The sequence below is a fragment of the Astatotilapia calliptera genome, chromosome 19, assembly GCF_900246225.1.
Source record: "Astatotilapia calliptera chromosome 19, fAstCal1.2, whole genome shotgun sequence".
NCBI classification, from domain to species: Eukaryota; Metazoa; Chordata; class Actinopteri; order Cichliformes; family Cichlidae; genus Astatotilapia; species Astatotilapia calliptera.
The window spans coordinates 19,216,030-19,239,374 of record NC_039320.1 but is presented as its reverse complement, the minus strand read 5'-3'; the positions used below and the strand labels follow the sequence as shown (position 1 = coordinate 19,239,374).

General features: G+C 41.0%; 1 protein-coding gene across 2 annotated transcripts; it reads left to right on the top strand.

Annotated features, from left to right (window-relative positions):
- The first annotated feature begins 700 nt into the window (after positions 1–700).
- crlf1a (cytokine receptor-like factor 1a) lies at positions 701–22,065 on the top strand. 2 transcript variants are annotated; one of them, XM_026152865.1, is made up of 9 exons: positions 701–1,100; positions 6,639–6,917; positions 9,161–9,290; positions 11,006–11,175; positions 17,302–17,459; positions 18,579–18,653; positions 18,735–18,828; positions 20,961–21,145; positions 21,259–22,065. In XM_026152865.1, the coding sequence occupies exons 1-9, from the start codon at positions 1,028–1,030 to the stop codon at positions 21,280–21,282; spliced, it is 1,188 nt and encodes a 395-aa protein (XP_026008650.1). In that variant the 5' UTR covers positions 701–1,027; the 3' UTR covers positions 21,283–22,065. The 2 variants fall into 2 exon arrangements, with proteins under 2 accessions (XP_026008650.1, XP_026008651.1); XM_026152866.1 differs by having other exon boundaries at positions 20,961–21,149.
- Positions 22,066–23,345: the final 1,280 nt, after the last annotated feature.

Genomic DNA, 23,345 nt, shown 5'->3' with positions numbered 1-23,345 from the left:
AGCTAATTTCCCTTTTAATGCTAAACAATTTAATTTTTGATGCCAGTGTGCCCAAAAAGTGGAACAGCTGTAGGCTAGATGTTTGCTCCAAGACCGATCAATGCAGATTAAAAAATAACAATAAAATGAAAATATTCCCTATCCACAGGCTGAACAAAGATACACGTTTCAATGGTAACATCCCTGCAACAAACCAAACAAAAGAAAACAAAAATTGCACATTAAAAGATCTTAGGAATTTATTTAAAAGGATTAAGGGATACAGTTATCATTACGTCATAATATAACACTGTTAAATATCTGAGCAGAACTCGGCAAGAATTAATGAGGAAATGTCATAATTCACTTGGGAGTCTGTTAGGAAGAAAAAGAATCTCCTCATTGACACAAGGATTAAAATGGAGAGACAAGATTTAGCTTTGGCAACCTTTCCTGTAGCACTCACTAACTCAATAGCCTCATATGGTGAAAAATTGTAAAGCACAGACCCGAGGCATGGAAAGTAACAGAGACAGAGTGATTCAGTGAAAGTGAATGGCTCTAACCATCACTCAAGGGGGGAGAGCCTTAGAGAGAGAGAAAGAAAAAAAGCAGGGAAAGGACGGAAAGAGGGGGAAATGACTGGCGACTGTGTGGGAAGAGAGACAGAGAGCAAGAGAGAGCGAGAGAGAGGGGAGGGGCTTAAAAAGTATGAACTTGTGTATGATTTAGCTGCAGGAAGCATTAAGAAGGGAGAAGACTGCAAACAGGACGTGGTAATGCCCACGCTTTTTTTTTTGGCTTTAATGAGGACAAGTTACTCCAAGACTTATCAGAGGGTGATTTTTTTGCCTCCACACTTGGTCACACTTTTTCTAGTGCGCTTCTTCAGTCCCGAGAGTTAATAAAATCCGGTCCTGGAACCCGTGGTGTTTTTCCTCTTTCTGCTGTGCGTAATTTGTATCCAGGATCGATCGGGAAAAAAAGGCGACAGAGCAACAACACGAGGACGAGAAGTCAAGACATAAAGAAAAGTAATTGGTGGAAAATGAAAGGCGTCTTGGATTTCTGCTTGATTTTCCTCACGCTGCACATTCCCGGCGTGGTGTCCTTGTCCACACGTAAGTTGCACACAGATGTCCATCGATGCGCAAAGTTACGATAGTGCTGGGGAAGGCTTTGGGGGGTTTGGCTATATATGTTTGTTATGTTTTATTTTATTTTATTCTAATTTTTAATTTTATTTTTTAATTTAATATTCATGTAGTTTTCGGAAGAAATCAATGCAAACCAAGTGTCACCCTAATATCCCAATGTAAACACCAGCACCATGTGACAGTGTAAGTCCTGCTCCGGTATGTTTGATTCTGGCGATAAATATGTTGTAAAAATAGACTTTTGCTGCTACTACAGTAAAACGTTTTAGAAATGTATTAGGCAAGTTAATATTGGATTATTACGCTGTAGTAATACGATTTTGAAGGGGGAAATGCAGTTTTTTTTTTGCACAACAGTGTTTTAGTGATACCACGTGGGACACAATTACTTAAGAAGAAATATTAGTCATTGGAAAAAACACACAGAAGGATAAATCTAATAAATATTATGCTCATATCAAGTAGAGTAAAAATAGTTGACCACAAATAGTTTCCATACAAGAAATATTGTATGAACCCCATATAAGAACATGCAGGAATTGCAGGGGTCTTTTTTTTTTTTTTAATAATACTGTTTTACAATGTGTTTCCAATCTAAAATAACACCAATTCCACGGATTCTTTCCTAAGTTGCCTTACATAACAGCAGGTCACTTCCTTGGGACACATACTGGATCCACTTTGCTGGCTTTCTGGATACATTTAAAAAAACGAAAAAAGAAAACGGCCACTTTGTCCACTTGACAGCTCATGTTATAGATGGGCTCCTGCTGTAGTAAACTGGTCGTTTCCCTGCAGAGAGAACTCATCTCCCATGAGGCTGATTTTCAACAAGTCAGGCCATAACTCGTTAAACACATGGAGAGCATGGGGGCTTTACGAACCGCATCAACACAATGACATCATCTGCTGGGGTTGTGGAGAATGTTAACCACCAGCTTAATGCACAATAATCTAAATAAATCAAAGTTATGTCCATTTCACTCTTTAAGTGGTTGGATTAGTTTTTATGGCGAGCTTGCTGGCAAACAGCAGCTCCACTGTGAGGATCTCCTGCTATTCATCCTGTTTCAAAGGCACTAATAAAAGAAACTACAGTTTTAAGGGCTTAAAGGAGACAATGGGCCCTGATCATAAGCCACCCTGCTGTTTATTATACGACATAATCGGTCATTACCATGTTATTCATTGTAATAATGGACTTTGCTTCCCTTTCACTGACTATGCTGCGGTTTACGAATGCCACCATAGTAAAACAGTTTAAATGTGGATTTTTTTTGCACTAACATATAATTAGTTTTCATTGCAGCTCATAAACTTTTACATTTTTAGTTTTCTGTGAACAAACAATGAGACGTTTATGTAGGATATTATCATATTTTTTTAAAACTTTTTTTTAAAAACAAAACAGACTTTTAATCAGAAACAAACTTATTCTATCCTATATTTTCCTTTTGTGCGCCCTATTTAAACTAAGATAAGCTAATTTAATCTCTCTCGATAAGACCATCAGTTAAATAACTCAAATGTAAACCTGTAAAAAAACAAAAAAACTCAAGAGAAACAAATAACATCCGTTGCTGTTTCCTCGGTCTCTTTACCAACGACGTTGCATGGCTCATTGTCACTAAATGTTGCGTGACTTCTTTCACTTGGCTTGTCCAAGCGGCCCCTCAAAAAGTTCCACATGTACTTCTATTAAGCAGACAGAGAAAAGTATTGGCTGCCTTTCAAGCGTTGCATGAATGAGTGAGAGGAGCTTTTTAATACAAAGAGGAGGTGGCATGTACCTTTGAAGACTGACAGCCTCAATACCGCTTAAGTCCACTGGAGACCTTTCACTCTCAAACAAAAGTTCAAAACTTTTCCTCGGCTGAACTCGCCCCGTAACTTCATCCATCTCCATCGCAGGCTTAAGCTCGTCTCCTGCCCCAATGAGAGCTGTGTTTCGAGTTGCCTCAACCTCTCCAAACAAATAATATTTTACAAACCATTTCCTCCAGTGAGTGTGTCCAAGAGGCAATAAACAGCAGTAATTTCGTCTAGAACCGCCGTGTTTGAAGGAGTGTTAAAGGGGCTTCGCACCCTGCTCAGGGGCAATGTCCTCAGTGCCTGGAATACATAAACACTGATTGTTATTCAGATGGATCGCAGTTCACTGTATCCGGTGACAAAGACAACCCAGCCTCTGTGCAAGTGTTTGTTTGTGTTCATTTGTGTGTGCATAAATGTGTGCAAGTGTTGTGTCAGAGCTCAAGATGGGGTTACCATATTAATATTGGAGCGGAGTTACAGTTGATTTCGCTTGTTCAAAGGCGACTCCTCCATAAAAGACCCACAACATTGTCTGTAAGCGCAAGGTGGCTGGCAGCTGAATAGATGTGGCCCCGGGCACAGATTTACAGAGGTCTAACAAAGTATTGATGCTCTCAGTCAGTGTTCCTCGCTCATTCCTTCATAAAAGGTTTTCCACAGTTCCGCGCTTTTCAATACGTTGGACTTAGCGTCATTTTTTTCAACTCTCGTCTCCTCTTGTCTCCTCTCTTCTCTTCCATATCCCCATCTTTTTTTGTTCCTTTATCATTTTGTTCACGTGTAGTGAGATCAAAGCTCCACTGTTTGACTTTCAGTTGTCAGATAAGATAAAGAGATAAACAGCTAAACTCTTTCTCTGACCATTTAGCAGCTTCTTTGCTAAAACAACTAAAAATACAAAAACGCAACGAAACTGAACTGCGTCAGTGTTAGCTAATGCAAGTGAGAGAGGGAGGGTTAAGAGATCTAACGAAACTGCATTAGCGCATGTCTGTGCTCTTTCTGTCAGATGTTTTATCGCAAAATAGCGCAAACTCTGCATTGCCCAAATAATTTTACATAGAAGCATTTGCACTACATACTACAGCATGAAGCTCAGCATGCACAAGCATGCACATTTGCTTGATTGTGAGAGATAATCCAATTCAGACATTTCATCCCTTATTAGTTGCAGATTTTTGTCACAGAATCATGAAGCAGATGGTTTAGACAGGACACTGGAAAAAAGAAAAACTTTGGAGGGTTTTTTCTCAGTAAGATTTTAATTATTGCTACTCTAACGTTCTGTTAGGGGTCTAAATGAGGGCAAAACAAAAGTAATCAGTGTCATGCTATGTTGGCTGTGCTTTTTCTATATTAAAACTTATATTTCAGCAGAAGTGGGTCTCGCAACCTTCAACAATTATGGTAAATGGTAAATGTCCTGCATTTGTATAGCGCTTTTCTAGTCCCTAAGGACCCCAAAGCGCTTCACACTACATTCAGTCATTCACCCATTCGCACACACATTCACACACTGGTGATGGCAAGCTACATTGTAGCCACAGCTGCCCTGGGGCGCACTGACAGAGGCGAGGCTATTATATAAAACAAACAGTCCTAAACAGGTACCAAAGCTATAATCTACAACAGGACGAGGTTCCTTAACGGGCAACAAATATGGCACAAATAAGCAGTTATCTTTTGCTCACTGGTAAATTGTTATATAACAGGCTGGCAAACCTGTGAATCCCAAACATTAACTACATTTCTTCACAAATAGCACTAACTAATCAGTGCAATGCCAGTTGTCCCATTAATGCTTTAACATTTGGATTGTTTTCATTTGGTGGATTTACAGAAAAACAAGAAAAACTGACTCAGAGTTCATTTTCTTCTGAATTTTCTTCAACAAATTTCAAGTAATGTACAAAAAAAGCCATTTCTTCTCAGTGCGGGAATTTGAAATGTGGCTTCACTGAGGATGGTGTGCAGAAATCAGCCACCACAAGCAGAGGACAAAATCAGATTGGAGCAGGGAGTTGAGCTAGCCAACCATGCAGCAGACAGTGAGCAAACCCACTGTCGCGGTACAGCAAGGGGGCAGCAAACCACCTTCATGACAGTGATGTTTCAAATGTGATGCGCTGGGCAGGGCAGCACTGTTGGAACACAAACTAAGGATTGAGGCTGTGGAATGAGGCTTTGCCCATCGTTTTCTGCTTACACGTAAAATAAGAACAAAAGAATTAATACCTAATTGCCAAAACACAGGGTGATAGTGACATACCAAAAAGAGCTGATCTGACTTTTAGAGGAAAATAGGGCATCACACAACTTACAGCAGCTAAAATGCTGGGCAGCCTGTGTTTACGTCATGGAATATAAGGAAGGCTTAAATTTGACAACTCAGTAGATTTCCACTGCAAACCAGGCACAGCAAACCTTTACAGGTGAATCAGACATAGGACTGGGCTGACTGTGATGTGGTGCCCTGTAGAGTTTACATGCAGTGCTACGTAAGGCGACAACGTGAGTTGGAGGTAGAAGATGTGTGGATGAGGGCTTCATACTGTGGGAAAGCCTTTTGATAATTCCAGCACAAGTACAACTTCATGAGGCCATTTCAGGGGTTTCAAGAATGAAGACATTGGCCCGCAGCTACATGTGGTGGCCAAACATGAATGCATATGCTGAGACAGGCATGCAAAATCAACCAAGCTACAACCATGGGAGTGTCTAACTCCACCATTGATGAGATTCCATATGGATTTGTGTGTGCCTCAGTGGTCTCACTGTTCACAATAAGTTGATTCACGCTCAGCCATTGCATTCCATAAATACTGAAACTTATCTTTGCTACTCTTGAACTCCTGTGCTCATGAGCTCAGGGAGCACAGAGTGTAAAACCCTGCACAGGCATGGCATCAAGCATATATTGATGGTGGCACTGTGTAGCATTCTGTTAGGGGTTTCAGTGAGGGGGGAAAAGGCTTGTAGGGTGTACAGTGTGGCTTTGTAGTAAGAGGCTCAGGAAGCTGTTGGAGTGGAGCTGTGAAATAAAATTGCCAGGGATTCTGCTAACATGCCTGGCAGCCCCTCATATCCACATTGCAGCAGGACCAGTTTAGCTGTCGATGGAGTCTGACGAGTCAGAACCCATCTGTGGGTGAGGGACTTTATGCTGGAAACAGATTCCGAGTAAAAGAACCAGAGCAGTGTCTCAAGATGATAAAAACACGTTGACTAATATGTTAGGACATGTCCATGTTATGACCAGAAACAGCATGCCTTCAGCTTACAAGATAAGCACTGCCCTGCTAACAAAGCTCCACTAGAGCCAAGAAACACTAAACCTGAGAGCACGGTGCAGGACTGAGTGGTTCTGGAAAGCAGGGAACAGGAATTTGAAATAGAGCAACATTATCCAGCTGGAGGTGGTGAAAAGCACCAGAGCATTATCAGAAAGTTGAGGGGCCGAGAGCGAAGTCACTAGGCTCCAAAAATGAAAGGGAAGTAGGGCACAATTCTGAAACTGTTAATAAAGGTTCCAGCAGATAATTGGATATTTTGTCTTCAGCTACACTTTAGTACATCTGAAGTGCCCCTTGAACACAGGCAGTAACTTTTTCAAATATTAGCCTAAACTTTAAAACCATTCGAAAGACATACTCCCTCTAATATCCATGTCCTCCCACCCTCCTCCAGATGTAGCAATCATCTACCCTCAGGACCCTGTACTTCGCATTGGGTCTAACCTGACAGCCAGCTGCTGGGTCCACCCCGAACTTGGCGTCCACGCCAGCTCGCTTTTCTGGACACTGAATGGTCAACAGCTGCCCAGCTCCTTCTACAGAGTGCTTAGCGCGACTAACCTCAGTGTGACGCTGGCAGGACTCAATGCCTCCAAGCAAACATCTGGTGACAACCTTGTCTGTCACAATCACAAGGGACACATACTGGCTGGCTCCTGTCTCTATGTTGGCAGTAAGTTGAAGTATAAAATGTATAACTTTAAAATAATCTTATTCCTCTGACGATTCTCTGCATCTGCTTCTCTGCTTCGCTACGAGGAAATGTTACATAAATGTATAAGTGCAGGCGAGGACTTAGAGGAGCAATACACCAAAGAGATGAATGGAATGAAAAGGAAATGGGAGTAAAAGGAAACAGCAACCAGGTAGTGGGCAGATTTTTAAGTGTCCCTGCACATTTGTAGCTGTATTTTATGTTTAGTGTTCCTGCCTTCAGGCCCAGCGAGAGGCCTCTATTGCCCGACGCTTTAACCACCTGTGTGGTCCATTACTCGCACTATCACTCATAAAGTATGGGCCTGACATTTTACACACGCACAAACACACATGTCTGTACTTCTACAGTTTTGAGACGTACTGTTTTTCTTTTTTTTATTGGTACAGTAAACTTCATAGAACTTACTGATTTGGGGCTTATGACAACTCTAATATGGCGTATTCCTGTTTGCTCTGAAACAGTATGAGACTATGAAAAATGTGCTTATTTTTGTAGCCAGAATACAAGTAGACATATAAGGACTTGAATAGTGACAGTTAAATAGCAATAATCTCACTAACAGGGTGGCAAGACTTAGTAATGCCATCCATGTTATTATGGCAGGGAACTGGCAGGTGTGGGTCCTGGAAAAAAACATACGCTCATTGGCCACTTTGCTAGGTATACCCATTTATCTAATCAGCCAATCATATGGCAGCAACTCATTAGGCATGCAGACATGGTCAGCACAACTTGCTGAGAAGAAGGTGACTTTAAATGTGACGTGGCTGTTGGTTGCAGAGCATTTTAAAATTACTAATCTACTGGGACACAAGCTTCTCTAGGTTTACAGAGAATGGTCTGAAAAAGAGAAATGAATGGCATTTCTCTGGGTGAAAAAGCCTTGTTGATGTCAAATGTCAGAGGAGAATGGCCAGACTGTAACAATGTAACTCAAATAACAACTTATTGCAGCGAGGTATGAAAAAGAGCATCTTGGATCGCACAGCATGTTCAACATTAAAGCAGATGGGCTACAGTGGCAAAAGACCGCACCAGGCGCCACTTTTGTCAGCTAAGAACAGAAAACTGAACCAACAATTCACACGGCTCACTAAAATTGGACATAAACAACTGGAAAAATGTTGTCTGGTCTGATGAGTTTCTGCTGCAAGATTCACATGGTAGGAGCAGAACATCAAAGCATGGATCCGTCCTGCTTTGTATCAGTGGTTCAGTCTGCTGGCAGTGGTGGTGTAATTGTGTGGGGGATATTTTCTTAGAATACTCCGGATCCCAAAGCACCAAACGAGGATCGTTTAAACATCACAGCCCCCGCCGAGTGTAGTTGCTGACCACCGTCCTCTGATGATGGATGTTCTCAGCAGGATAACATACCATGTCACAAAGCTCAAATAATCTCTCTAAATAATGTACTTCAATGACCTCCACAGTCACTAAATCTAAACCCAATAGATCACTTCTGGGATGTAAAGAAACAGGAGATTCACATCGGGGATGTGCAGCAACTGGGTGAAGCTCTCGTGTCCACAGGGGCTAAAACTGGGGAATGTTTCCAGCACTTTGTTGAATCTGTGCCATGAAGCATTACGACAGTTCTGAAGGTAAAAGGGGGCCTAGCCAGTACTAGCAAAGTGTACCTAATAAAGTGTCCAGTGAGTATAGCCTGTGTACTTTATGTTTGGATTTAGAAACATAGTGAGAGATAAGTGAAGAAACCAAATTATATAAATCACTTAACTTGGTGTTGATAATAATGTTCTACATCATTTAAGTCTTTAAAATGCGATCTGTGTTCATTACCTTTTGTATTCTTTGGTCTTTTTTCATTACAGTAAGTTTAAAGAGCTTTTACTACTATTATTAACCGTGATGAGAATGCTTACTAGAACTGCAAGAACACAAAACCATAAACACGCTCTCTCTAACACACACACAGAAAGATGCAATCAACAAGATCTTCATCTCTGTGTGACACTAGACCTGAGCACCTTGTGTTCTGAGAGATGAACATGCACATACACACACCAGTAACAAAAACCCCAAAACAACAGCTATTTCAGAGGAATATCACTTTGTACCCTCACTCATCATTTCTCCTTTGCCATGTTTTTTCTCCTCTCTTTTCTCTTCACAAATTTCCCCCACCCTCTGTCTTCGTCCTACTCTCTGTCCATCTTCACCCCATTGTCTCCCAGTGCCTCCAGTGAAGCCAATCAATCTGACCTGTTGGTCCAGGAACACCAAAGACCTGACTTGTAGCTGGGCCCCGGGGGGAAAAGGAGAGACTAATATCAGCACGCAGTACAAGCTCAAGTATAAACTCAGGTATGCACACACGCACTGCAGCTTAACTTTTACAAGTGACTCAATTCACAGTTTTTTAAATGATCTAAATCAATTACACTACTATCTACACATTACCTACACACACACAGCTTTGCACGAGAATGCAAACATCTGAATCATTCGGACTGCAAATTAAGCACACTTTATCCTGCCAGCTCCCTAATACACAGTTTGTGTAGTATCCAAATGAACCCATGTGAGAACAGTTAGCTGGTGGCTATCATGTGTCACTCTAGAAAGCCGACACCCATTTTCCTAAACCAAAGGGAGTAGTTCCATTAGTAAGAACACATCTGTGACAGATAATCTCTGCTTGTGTGCTATATGTGAGAATGTTCAGCTTTGGACAAGCAGATAGTTACTGTTCATTACATCACTGTTCTAAACGTTGCAGTTACTAATCAGACAGTTTTGTCTTGACTTGACCAACATATTTACTTTGGTTTGCACGATTCGTGGATAGAAAAAATCAATGATCTAAGGGGCAATGATCAACTAAGGGACAAGAAAGAGCAAAACTACTTCATGGAAAAACAGGAATCCACCACTGCAAACCCACCATCAAACCTCTAAGCCTCAGAGCAACAACAGCAACACCCCAAACCAGAGTTATGCTCACAGAGTGTGAATGAGACAACCTGAACAAGACAGCCAAAGCTTCACTTTTCACACAAAGCAAAAGCAGAAAAGGAATAACTTTCACAGCAATAGATTCTTCCAACATTGTCCGAGAAACCTAAACCATTTTTAAAAAAAGTCTTTCAGTAGTTGTACAGTTGGTCTTATAGTGGACCTATCAACGCCATGCTGGGAAAAAAAGAAAGCCTTTCACCCAGAAAGTTGATTCTTTTCATCTGGATGCAGCATTTTCACTCATCCAAGTGATTTCTTTAGTCTTAGAGACTGAAGAATTCACTTGGATGAGTGATGAAAGCTTTATCCCACTAAAAACATTGCATCCAGATGAACACAATCAACTCTCTGGGATTTCCTTAACTGGATTGTTAAGCAAGCATCGAGACCTTTCATGCTTACTTACTACTATTGTGCTATGACTGTCCAGTTGGCACAGAGGGCTTTTGGCCAGTTAGTAACATTTCTCAGTAGCCTAACTTAATGGATGAAGTGAAAAACAAAATAAAACATGAAAATGCAGCCAAGGTTTTAAACGAGTAAGCCCACCGCAAATGTTTTCAGTTAAAATCAGTATATTTCATAAGATTTTTTTGGGTTTTTTTTACAATACTGACATTCCTTAGAAAATCCCATGAAAGAAGTCTAAGTAGAGGTGGAAACAAATCCAAATACCACTGGATTTATTTTCAAGAACAATAACACACATGATACCCAGAGTGAACGCTGTTCAATAATAGTAGTGTCATGAGACGTTGGTTCAGTGTGGAAGCAAAACATTTAAAAATGATTTTCATATGGGGTATAAGCGCTATAAAATATATAGATTTTAAATAAAAATAATAAGAAGAATCAACCGTTTTAAAACACCAAAAGGAAAATAAGTCTATATGCTGCACCTACAGATAGTTTGTATTCAATTTCAATTGGTATAAAGATTTGAGAGAAATGCTAGAGCTGGATAAATTAGCAACTTGTACCACGTCATGGAATAAATTGTGTTTTAGAAGGATCATTATTGAATGCTGTGTGGAGTTCAGTATTTTTTGTTTTTCTTTCAGATGGTATGGGACAGAGAAAGAGTGTGCAGATTACACTCATACACAGCCGTACTCCTGCAGCATCACCCAGGACCTGCACCTCTTCACACCTTACGAGATCTGGGTGGAGGCCTCAAACCAGCTAGGCTGGGCTACCTCTGATGTCATCACCCTTGACATCCTAGACGTGGGTGAGTGTGAGAAGAAGTTCGCTTTGACCCTTGTGCTTCATCTGCTGCTCTGAGAGCCTTGATCTCAGTGTCGATGAGGCCTCTGGCTGTAATCTAGGATGATTTGCAGCAACCTTTCAGGCTTGTTAGCCTTCAGAAGGAAAAAATGTCTACCTGATCTTTCATCCAATCTGCCAGAGGTTCAACCACTGAGTGAATTTCCTTGTGCTAATTCACTATTTGAACATTCACAGCAAAACCAAGATTAAACATGAGAAAATAACTGATTCAAAACATTAAAGATGAAACACTGTAATTTTTACAAATAGAACAAGACCAACAGCAAACTTTGAGAAAACACTGTACCTGACGCAGGACGCCATGATGTTTTCTAACAAAATTAGCCAATTCTAGTACCGCCAATTTGTCCAGTCCAGGCTAGTTTAAAGTCACACTCCCACAGTTATGGAAATACAGCCTTTATCTTTCTTACTGAGAGTGACAAGAAACTATCTAGACCACCTTCTTTGCTGTGCAGCTAGCTTCCCTTGTCATTAAGAATGCTAAATCTAAAACATACCTTCAAGTGCCACTAAAATGCATCGCATTTGTTTAAAACATAGTGTAACGACACCAATTTGTGGTTTTACAGGAGGTTATTTGCCAAAACTTTTCTTAGCCAGCAGCAGTTACTTCAAGTCTGCACAAAGCCAGGATACCTAATGAATTTGTCTGTTTCTAGTCTTATCTTAAACTAAGCTGAAAGTCTCAGTTGCTTCATACTGATTTGAGGAATATGAGAGTGCTTTCTAATCCAACAGGAAGGTAAAAAAGATGTAAAAAAATAAAATGCTGTATTTTTCGTAAAGAGCGATTTTCACTCTAATTTGTTACCATTATGTCAAATTTCTTTGCCACATTTTATTAAGGCATTTCTTAAAGTGTAAATATCATATACAGTATTCTATACTCGGTTCAACTCTATACAATATACACACTACATAGTATAGATTAGAAGATACTATCAGATGGTTTTGGAGGGGTGGGGGGATTTTTAAATAACGTTAAAGCTCCTCAGTGAGACTAAGCCGCTGATTCTTTGCCAGGTTCATCATCTCAAGACTCCTTTTCGATTTATCTTGTGGCCCCCAAGTCAGTACCTGTGATTGAAACAACTTTTATTTCCACCGACAGGTCATTGGCTTGACTTCTGTGAATTCTGCCTTTTAAAGAAAGTTGTTCACAAGCACTGATCCGGCTTCTCGCTGATAGAAACTGAGAGGCAATTCCTTTTAAAGCTTTGTTATGCCTAGCTTAGTGCGGTTTAAGCCAACGGAGCATACATCATTATCCTCAACACTCACTCACACATACAGACACACATGCACACATTCAGTCACATGCATGCTGACACCTGGATAGGCAAAGTTGTGTGATGACTGGAAACGCCCTCCCTTTTGATGAGCTTGTTTTCTTTTTACTCATGCTCACTGGACACACACACATACACAAATGTGAAAAAACACACATGCACACCACCTTATAACCCCCTTTTATCTAGTCTAGGAATGTTCCTGGCTGATCCTTGGGACTAATCCTGTTTCTGAGGCGGCCGTAGACGCCCGAGGCTTGAAAAGTTTGGGCTTTGAGGCTTTATGACATGGGCCGGAAATAATACAACCTGATTAGCTAAGAACTCTTCACCTGGTTTACTCCTGACATGTTCCTGACAATATACTGGAAGAAGCCCATATGGAGTTTCGAAGGTGAACACGTCATTGGCAAGGAAACAAGTGTCCATCAAGTTGTAATCCCTTTCTTCTTCCTAATGTATGCATGCACGCACCTGTTTACACACCCTGAGGGCTGGGCAGGTCCTGGTAACAGTATAGAGACAGAGGCAGAGAGAGTGGGAGGTTTCTGCACTGGCCTCCCTTTTTTATTCAAGTAGTTACCACAACAGCAGCAGCGTGTCATGAAACACAGCAACCAACCACACCTGCATCGGGGTGCCGTGACTCACTGGAGTATATGGTCATGTCTGATCAGCTATGAAGGCGAGGCGGAAACACCTACAGTTTCCCTTGCATTTCTTACTCACAGGGAATCCTCTGAACAGAGAGGCTAGAGGAAACTTGCATCGCTGACTCTGAAATGATGACGTGTTGAGGAAAGGCATATGTTAACGATGATTCATCCGTAATCTGTCACGTCTCATTGACTTTTACTGCCAAATGCATATAATGCTCAGGGTGACACATTTGCTGTTGACTGAGAACAATACCATTACCATATAATATCTTAGCTGTTCCCAGGACTGCGCTCTTCTGGACAGAGATCTCCGATGTTATTCCCGGGATCTGCTGGAGCCACTCGCCTAGCTTGGGAGTCACCGCACCTAGTGCTCCGATTACCACGGGGACCACCGTTACCTTCACCCTCCACATCCTCTCGAGCGCTTCTCTGAGCCCTTGGTATTTCTCCAGCTTCTCGTGTTCCTTCTTCCTGATATTGCTGTCATTCGGAACCGCTACATCGATCACTACGGCCGTCTTCTTCTGTTTGTCTACCACCACTATGTCCGGTTGGTTAGCCACCACCATTTTGTCCGTCTGTATCTGGAAGTCCCACAGGATCTTAGCTCGGTCATTCTCCACCACCCTTGGGGGCATCTCCCATTTTGACCTCGGGACTTCTAGGTTATACTCGGCACAGATGTTCCTGTACACTATGCCGGCCACTTGGTTATGGCGTTCCATGTATGCCTTGCCTGCTAGCATCTTGCACCCTGCTGTTATGTGCTGGATTGTCTCTGGGGCATCTTTACACAGCCTGCACCTGGGGTCTTGCCTGGTGTGATAGACCCCAGCCTCTATGGATCTTGTACTCAGAGCTTGTTCTTGTGCTGCCATGATTAGTGCCTCTGTGCTGTCTTTCAGTCCAGCTTTGTCCAGCCACTGGTAGGATTTCTGGATATCAGCCACCTCCTCTATCTGCCGGTGGTACATACCGTGCAGGGGCCTGTCCTTCCATGATGGTTCCTCGTCTCCCTCCTCTTTCTTGGGTTTCTGCTGCCTGAGGTATTCACTGAGCACTCGGTCAGTTGGGGCCATCTTCCCAATGTATTCTTGGATGTTCCTTGTCTCATCCTGGACTGTGGTGCTGACACTCACCAGTCCCCGGCCCCCTTCCTTCCGCTTAGCGTACAGCCTCAGGGTGCTGGACTTGGGGTGAAACCCTCCATGCATGGTCAGGAGCTTTCTTGTCTTTATGTCAGTGGCTTCTATCTCCTCCTTTGGCCAGCCTATTACCCCAGCAGGGTACCTGATCACGGGCAGGGCGTATGTGTTGATGGCCCGGATCTTGTTCTTACCATTCAGCTGACTCCTCAGGACTTGCCTGACCCTCTGCAGGTACTTGGTGGTTGCAGCCTTTCTAGCGGCCTCTTCATGGTTCCCATTTGCCTGCGGGATCCCCAGGTACTTGTAACTGTCCTCTATGTCTGCAATGTTGCCTTCTGGTAGTTCAATCCCCTCAGTTCTGACTACCTTCCCTGGCGTCCTGACTCCTCCTTGCCGTAGCATTTGTGTTGTACCTCGTCAATCTCTAGCTGTGAGAGCAGTCCCTTCTTTCGAATGTTGGAACACTGAGCTACTAGTTGTTTCGCCGTCATTGTGGATGTTGGGTATCGAAGAATCCATAGGTCCCTCATCCTATTCATGTAGCCCCTTCCGCCAGGGTTACTTGCGTAGTAGCATTCCAACAACGCCCTTATATATATATATATATATATATATATATATATATATATATATATATATATATATATATATATATAAGCATTTTCTTCTAACAATTTGACACTTTTCTATCATTCTGTTATTGCCCCAGTGTGTTTTATCTGTTAATACTGGAACATTTGTCTTTCTTTTTTAAATAGATGTTAAAAAGAGTTTTTCAATTAACAATAGTTTACTGTCATAACTTTAAATTATGCTCAATTCTAGCATCTTGAACAAAGATGCTGTATTATATATATTCACATATTCAATATATATTCTGTTATTTTAAAGCCTCGAGTCCTGCGAGCCCTGTTTTTTGCCACATGCCTAACAATCACAGTGTGAGGAAACAGGAACACTCTTTTCTAGAAGTTTAACACGGGACAAAGAAATTGTCTCTGTTGATTTTTAAGTTGTTACCTTTATTGAGTAAATCAAAAGGAAATGACTTAGTGGATAGAAGAACACGATTCAAAAGAAAGAAAATGATCTCCTTGGTCCTTATTATTATGTAACTGGAAAAAAGAAATCTCACATTTCAAGAAAATGACACAAAAACCCATGTCGAATGTTGGTTTTGCATTGTGAAAGAGATACATTTGTTATCAACCGTGGCATAAAATCAATTATTTCAGTTAAAACACTGCAACAAATTGGTGTAAAATTACAGCAATGTACCGTTTTTTGGTGAATGCGGACGAATACTGTAACTTCTGATGCCTTTGAGGAAAAGAAGTTAAGAGCAAGCTACTGCACATAATGAAATATTTTTCTTTGGCAAGCGCAAGAACTTATGGGAATATAAATGTTTACATTCAAATCATTATTTTACACATGTTCTCGTGTTTATTTCCGTTGTGCTGCAATTAGTCTGACTGCTGTGGATGTTCTGTGTGGTTTCATGGTTTGGTCAAGACCCCTATAGTTGCATATAGCCTGCGTGCATCTTCAGTGTCTTGAATACGCCTATAAACCGTTCTTATAGTTGTGGACATATGAGCCAGAAGAAAAATGATATATGGAAAAAAGCACTGGGCCATCTTTGCATGCAGGTATTTTCAGTCCCTTTGCCAAAGGTGGATAAAATCAAGTGCCCAGGACTTGTGTCCGTAGCACATGCAGTTACATTTACAGTGTAATGATAGCCAGAAAGCAGTGAAGCTTATATGAAATACAGGTTTAAAAATATTATATACAGTAAGAAACTGTTGTTGCAGAGTACAGAAGGTAGACTTTAACAGTAAAGTTTCCTGTACAAAAGGAAGTATTTTTTACAGTGTACTTTAACAAAACCTATGTTTCCATCTGCAGATGTCATTGGCTATAATTGCATTGAGCCCTATGTGTGTCCAATAAAGTATTAGTAATCTTATTTTACTCTTAGGTTTACTGTATAATCTCTCTCAAGAAAAAAGCCTCTTGTGTCAACTCCCATTTTTTCCTGCACTGAATCTTTCCCATCTTCTTCTTCTTCCCTCTGATCAGCTTGTTTATTTACTAGCTATTCAATGATGGCATTCTGAAAAAAAGGAGCTGAAGTAGATACTGAAATGATCTCAAAAGCCCCAAAACGAGAAAAGTTAATATAATGCTCAGTCACCACATGTTTGTTTGCTGAAAAGATAATTGTTGTCAGATGAACATGCCTCTTCCAGCTCACACAAGTCAACTCTGCAAAACTAAAAGGCGCCTAGAGACCTCAAACCTCCGGCAACACTGAGCAATCTTTCAATGTGTTGTTACACATAAAGACATCACTCCTACTGCTTAAAATTGAAATTGAATGGATTGCTTGGTCGTGTAAACATAAGGAAGTAGAGAAAAGGCCCTAAGCAAAGAGTTTTGTTGTTGTAATACGCTTTGTTTTACTAGAAAAAATGCTTGTGACATTAATGTTTTAATTCAGATTAGTGGTTCAAATCAACCTCTAGTCAGCCACAGCATCTGTTAGAGCTATTTGATAAAATTCAAGGCAGTATTTGCCTCTCTCGCAGAGCAGACTATTTCCTATCTTGATTTCTTTATAACACATACATTAGTAATACAGGCAACAGCTTACAGCAGGGAATCAAATGTATGAGTCGGGTAATCTCTCATGAACAGCTATTAACTGTTGGTTAAGACATAAAAAGATGGAACCATTACATCCACGCGTTCTGTTTCTGTCTTCCTGCACTTTCTGTATGTTTGCCACTATCAAAGTAACGGATAAACATCATGTGGCATGCCACTGATCAGACGTTTTGTGTGCAGATGTTGAAGCAGTTTCCACCTGCACTACAGGACCTAAATATATTCACTATGTTTTTCATTATCAGTTCTGCATGTGATGCTTAATGTCCTGATGCCATTCCTCCTTCTCCAGTGACCACAGACCCTCCATCGGGTGTGACCGTCAGTCGCGTCGGGCAGTTGGAGGACCAGCTGAGCGTTCGCTGGGAGGCCCCGCCTGCTCTCAAAGACTTCCTGTTTCAGGCCAAATACCAAATCCGCTACAGGCTGGAGGACAGCCAAGACTGGAAGGTAGAGGACAAGAATCCATAGCTATAAGGATGCAAATCTGTTCTCTTTGTCTCTTTCTGTATAACAGCAGCACTGTCCCAGCTGTTTCTCATCCTTGTGCTGTAATCACCTCTGATGTAGCCTGATTGAGGCCTCCTCTGCCAGATGAGTTAATAGTTGGGCTGGTCAAAAATTTTCATTAGTCATAAATCTAGAAGCTACAGCCCAAAGCCACTGTATGTGTAACTCCGCACGAGCCTTTAATGAATGAAAAACACAGTGTAAAACCTTAAGACGCGCAGATGGTGCTTCCCAGAAATCATTTTCCTCTGGGTAAGAGTGAAGATTCTCCTGTAATTAAGGGGGAATTACACCGATGTAATATAAGCAAGTCTTGACTCGCAAAGTGGAAAAAGAAAAGGCGGGGAGTGGAGCAAGGCGGAGGAGGGATGATATGATTTTGAAGGAGGAGAGCTGGAGACTCGACACAGAGTGGTTTTAAAGGGTCGATGGTGAAAACAAAGCACCATTTCCCTCTGAACCAGCCCTAATCATGAGGTCATGCTGAGGAATGGAGGGATACATCTCAGCTGTTAATGTCTTCAATATGTCTGTAAGACGCTCAGCTGTAACTTCTGCCTGTTTGGCTCCCCCACATCACATCATTAGACTTTTGATGCCAGTAATTTCCATGTTCTGTTTTTTGTTTGAGTCCTTTTTAACAAGTGTTTATAGACTGATGCCAGAGAGAAAGTGAGGATTATTAGACAAGATTATTAATTGCAGCATGTGTGCCTTTCTTCTTCTCTATTTGCCTGTCTTCAGTTATGCTGTTTGCATGAGTACCTGTAAGCGCTGCTGTGTGTGTGTCCCAGCATATCCAGCTCTGTAATAAATAATAGAGAACAGATTTTACCCAGCAGGCACGGTTACATTAAAATAGTTTCATAAACATGCTGATCAGCAGCCACCAAACAATGTGAGGTTCATGCATGTTTGGGTCTGTACATGGTTTGCGGTTGTGTTTTCTGCATCTTGATTTGGTCCTGTGTTTTAGTTTTTGCCCATTGGTATTTAATACTGTGGTCAGACCTCCAGCGCTCAGCGCTTTTGTGTTTGTGTCTTTGATTTGTCATGTAGGTGATGGAGGATGTTGGGAATCAGACCTCTTGTAGACTGGCTGGACTGAGACCTGGAACGGTATATTTCGTCCAGGTACGTTGGATATGTCTCGATGTGTAATGATTAAGTACTTCAGAGTAGCTTTCAGCCTTTCTAATGATGTATTTTCTCCAGGTTCGATGTAATCCCGTGGGCATTTACGGTTCTCGCAAGGCTGGCATCTGGAGTGAGTGGAGCCACCCGACTGCTGCTTCCACACCCCACAGTGGTGAGCACACACTCGTACACAGTCAGAAGGGCACTCAGAAGTCATTTTTTGTCCATTATTGAGGTTTTTAAGAGCATTTTAAGGCATCATAGGGTGCATATCCCACAGATCGCTCCTGCTGTTGAAAACTGGCAGCCTCAATGTCTCAGTGGTACTGTTTTATACACTTCTTGGTCAGTCTTCCAGGTTGTTTTTTATAGCACTGGCAGTTTTACTTATGTTAGACAAATCCAGTCAAAGACAATAAAAAATAATAACCTAACCATCAATGTAACATAATGCAATCTTTGCCCAACCTGACATTACAAAATCAAACCAGACTTTGATAATGTTTTACTTGCAATAGGTTGTAAAATAAACAATTTCAGAACCAACAAAAAATTCAAAAAACATTACTCATGTTCACAAAGTAGTGAGCACTTGTGGTTGTTTCTTCCCCAGACATAACTGCTGTGCAAAATGTTATCATAACTGATCGGAATAAAGACCACAACTATGAAAACAAAACCCAGTTCATAAAACCTTGATTTTTTTTTTCCATTTTCTGGAAGGGTTTCTGCAAGGGCAAGCTGAAAAAGCACAAATCAGGGAGGGGGGTTTAATCCTGTCTCCCCTTCTCTCCTCAAAGTCTTTTCAGTCACTCATCTGTCTTTTTTTAAAAGTCTTTGACAGTGAAAAATTGCATTTGCTTGAGTACTGCTCTGCAGATTCTTAACATACTGGAGCATTACTTGCTTATTTCCCTTTGCCATTATAACTACTTTAAACTTTCAGCCCCAAATTTGAGCCAGGTGAAAATTCTGCCTTGGTGTTTTGCATGGCATAAGCCCAGAATATACAGTTAGTCACTAACTGTTAGTGTATAACCTCAAAATTCAAACTGTGCAAACCATTTACCATTTACCATACCAGCACCACAGCTACAATAACAGAATCAGCAGCAGCTCCTTACTTTGCTGCACGCACAGTATGACCTTTCCATGTTTGATGTTTTCTGCATGTGTTTTGATCATTTGAGGTTCAGTTAAGCCCTTTTAAATAAGTCATCTTCTTGAGAAGTTGAATCACTGCTGCTTTTTTGATTTATCCAGGTGCATCCAGTTGAATTCAAATTGATATAAGGAGATGTTAAATAAACTGTATGGCTGATTTCTGACGTCTAGACGGGATAAAGCCAGTATAAAAGTAAAAATTTGGTGAATGAGTCTCATCAGCATCATCGGCTTGAATTCAAATTGTTATCTGCTGCCCTTCATGTAACTTAACACTGACCCTGCGTTACTGTAACTTCATAGCATGAAAACTAACCAGTTTAGCCTCTATTAAACTGTACTGAATTTCTTAACGTAATATTTTTAATGCAAATGTTGAATAACACAAAATCCTGCTTCATTTTGTTTAGAAATAGATTTCACATCATGAAAAAAGAATGAATTAGGACATTAAAAGTATAATACTTGCTGAAAAGTCCTTATCTTCCTCTCCTTGGGAAATACATTAAGCGTCCAAGACACCATGCATGAGATGCTGCACAGAAACACCTGCGCTGACTGAAAAGTTACATCTTTATGCTAGCTCCCCTTCTGCAGTGCTAGCTAGATGCTAAAGTACCGCAGACGCAACATTGACACCTCAGGTGAACATAACACAGGAATTAAAAACTGATTTGAGGGTGAAGTGGGGTGTGGGATCTCGTGTCCACGCTGGCAGCTGAAAGCAATGCCAGACTGCAACACAGACATTTAACTCCCTCGGCATTATGTATCAGCCTAATCTTCAGATTTGATTACTCATTTATTAAAAGTGCCAGAATGCTGTTCCAGATCAATCCCACCCACTTTAATCCCTTACTTTAGGGCAAGCCAACCCTGTGACTGAGGAACTGCTATCCAATGAGTGTAAAGTGTCTCTTGACATCCAAGGGGTTTTTATCCAATGTGCAATGTCCTGATAAGAGTTTATAGTATAGACTCTATACTAAAGTTTTGTCAGATGGTAAATGGACTGGTACTTAATATAGGGCTTTTCGACTCAATTTGAATACTCAAAGCACTTTCTTATTACAAGCTTCATTCACACACACACTCCTTTTCTATGCCTAATACCTTTTTACTGGTTTCTCCTCCCTGCAGAGAGAATGATGTCAGGCTCCTGCGACTCAAAATCCAGCGGAGACTCCAACTCCACCTTGCGCAGGGAGCTGAAGCAGTTCTTCGGCTGGGTGCGGAAACACGCCTACGGTTGTAGCAGCATGTCCATGAAGTTGTATGATCAATGGAGAGTGCTGATGCAGAAATCCCACAAAGTTCGCAACCAGGTAGGTAAGCATCATCATTCCAATCAAATCACAAACATGCACGCGTACACATGCTGCTAACACAAATACATGGAAATCTAAAACTGTTTTATAAACGCTGATTTTTTTTGCAGGTTCTCCAAGGGGATAAATCATAGCACACGCTGTCTTTACGAGCAGAAAACAAATCAAGAAAAGAACTGAGTGAATGTGATTCGTTATTATGTGTGTATATGAGATAAAGAGAGTGTATTCATATATCAGAATTATAAAGACAGTTTGCTCCGGACATTTTTTGTACGGCTACCAGCTGTGGCCACAAGAGGACATCCGAAGAAAAAGTGGGATATTCTTCCTTTATGTAACTTTTTGAGTCAACGCAAGGAAGGTGAACTCATCACAGACATGCTGGTATCACAAGAGGCACCATTTGGACTACCTTCTTCTTTCAAAAATGACACATTTGCATGAATAACCTGGATTATAGTAAAGACTTTTGTATTTGTGTGCAAAAAGGCAAACAGATCAGTTACATTTTGGACTTCTTTTTTTCCCCTGTGGATCCAAAGCACCATCTAGTGGCGGTTCAGCTTCAATGGATACTCCCACCTCAGCCTTCACCGTGGCCCCCATGTAAAAGGCAAAAGTAAATTATCATACAGTATTTCTAATTTCTTCTTTGTTATATAGCTGGATACTATACCAAACTGGTTCACTCAGGATTCTTCTGTTTCTGAGTGTCAGTAAGTGACTGATGACGTGATGGTGTTTGTGTACGGAAGCATTTCTCTGCCTTTTATTTTTGTACTAAATTGTACCAGCATATTTAAAGTATAAAGCTATGTTTTAATTCTTAAATTATGTTTAGTTAGTAAAGACTGTACAATGACTGAAGTTGTTATCACTCTGATGCTGTTCTATAAAATGATGTCAGAAACCCAGGGTTTGGAAAATAGTTGTCTGAGTCGCCAAGCACTGAAAAACACAACTCTGCACCTTATCAGATGACCAAAATGCAAATGGAAATTTAAATGGATAAAAAACAAAACAAAGCAATAGACATCATATGGATTCTTAATAACATATCATGTTGACTCCACAGTGCATAAGAGGTGAAAATGGAGCTGACCCAAAGTACTTTAAAGCGGAGGCAGATGGACTGACGGGAATACAGAATATTAGCCAAGAGCGGCTCAGTGTCATCTTTGCCTTGTGCGAAGGTCCTAGTTTCTAATCCACTAGCTAGCTCAGGCCCTTGTCTGTTTTTGCATGCTCTCCTAGTGCCTGTATGGCTGCTCTCCAGTTTAGTCTCAGCTTTCTCCCAGAGTCCAAAAGACATACATTTTAGAAGTGGTGAGTCTAAATTTATGCACTGCAGTGCATAAATGTGGGACTTTCTCTATGTGCTCTTTTACAAACCTGCAACCTATTCAGAGTGTACCCTGCCTCCTGCCCTGCTGGTATAGGCTCCAGCCCCCACAGGCCTAGATAGAAAATGGATGGGTGGATTGTATTAGGAAAGTTATACAAAGAAAATCACAATTAAAAAAAATATATAAAAAATATATAATCTGGTGCAAGTAAGAACAAAACCAGACTGAAAAAAACCATTAAAGGTGTTTAATTAATTAAAAATAAATTAAAAGTGGGCATACTGGTCCCTTGTTTATCGCGGGAATTATACGTTCCAAAAATAACCCGCGATAGGTGAAATCCGCGAAGTAGCCAACTTTATTATTATTATTATTTTTTTTTACAATTATTATAGATGTTTTAAGGCTGTAAAACCCCTCACTACACACTTTATACACTTTTCTCAGACAGGCACGAACATTTTTACACTTTTCTCTCTTATTTAAACTCTCAATGATAAAACATTCGTAGAAAAATAAGTCCAGTATTATAGAATGAAACCAAAAGCGCCCGCGGTTGCCTTTGACGGTGCAAAACGTTTCGTCAAAATTGTTGTGTTTGTTGGGGAGAAAACTTGCAAACATACAGTACAGCACTTCAGAGTCACACAGCTAGCATAGAAGATTTATGTTAACTTGACAAGCTGAACGCATTCTGTACTGTACAGGAGACACAGCACGAGACTGACTGACAATGATCTACAGCCAATCAGGACGCAGAACTCAATGCGCTGTAAGAAAAAAAAAAAAAAAAGCACGCAAAATCGCACCAAAAAAATCCGCGAAAGGTAAACCGCGTTATAGCGAGG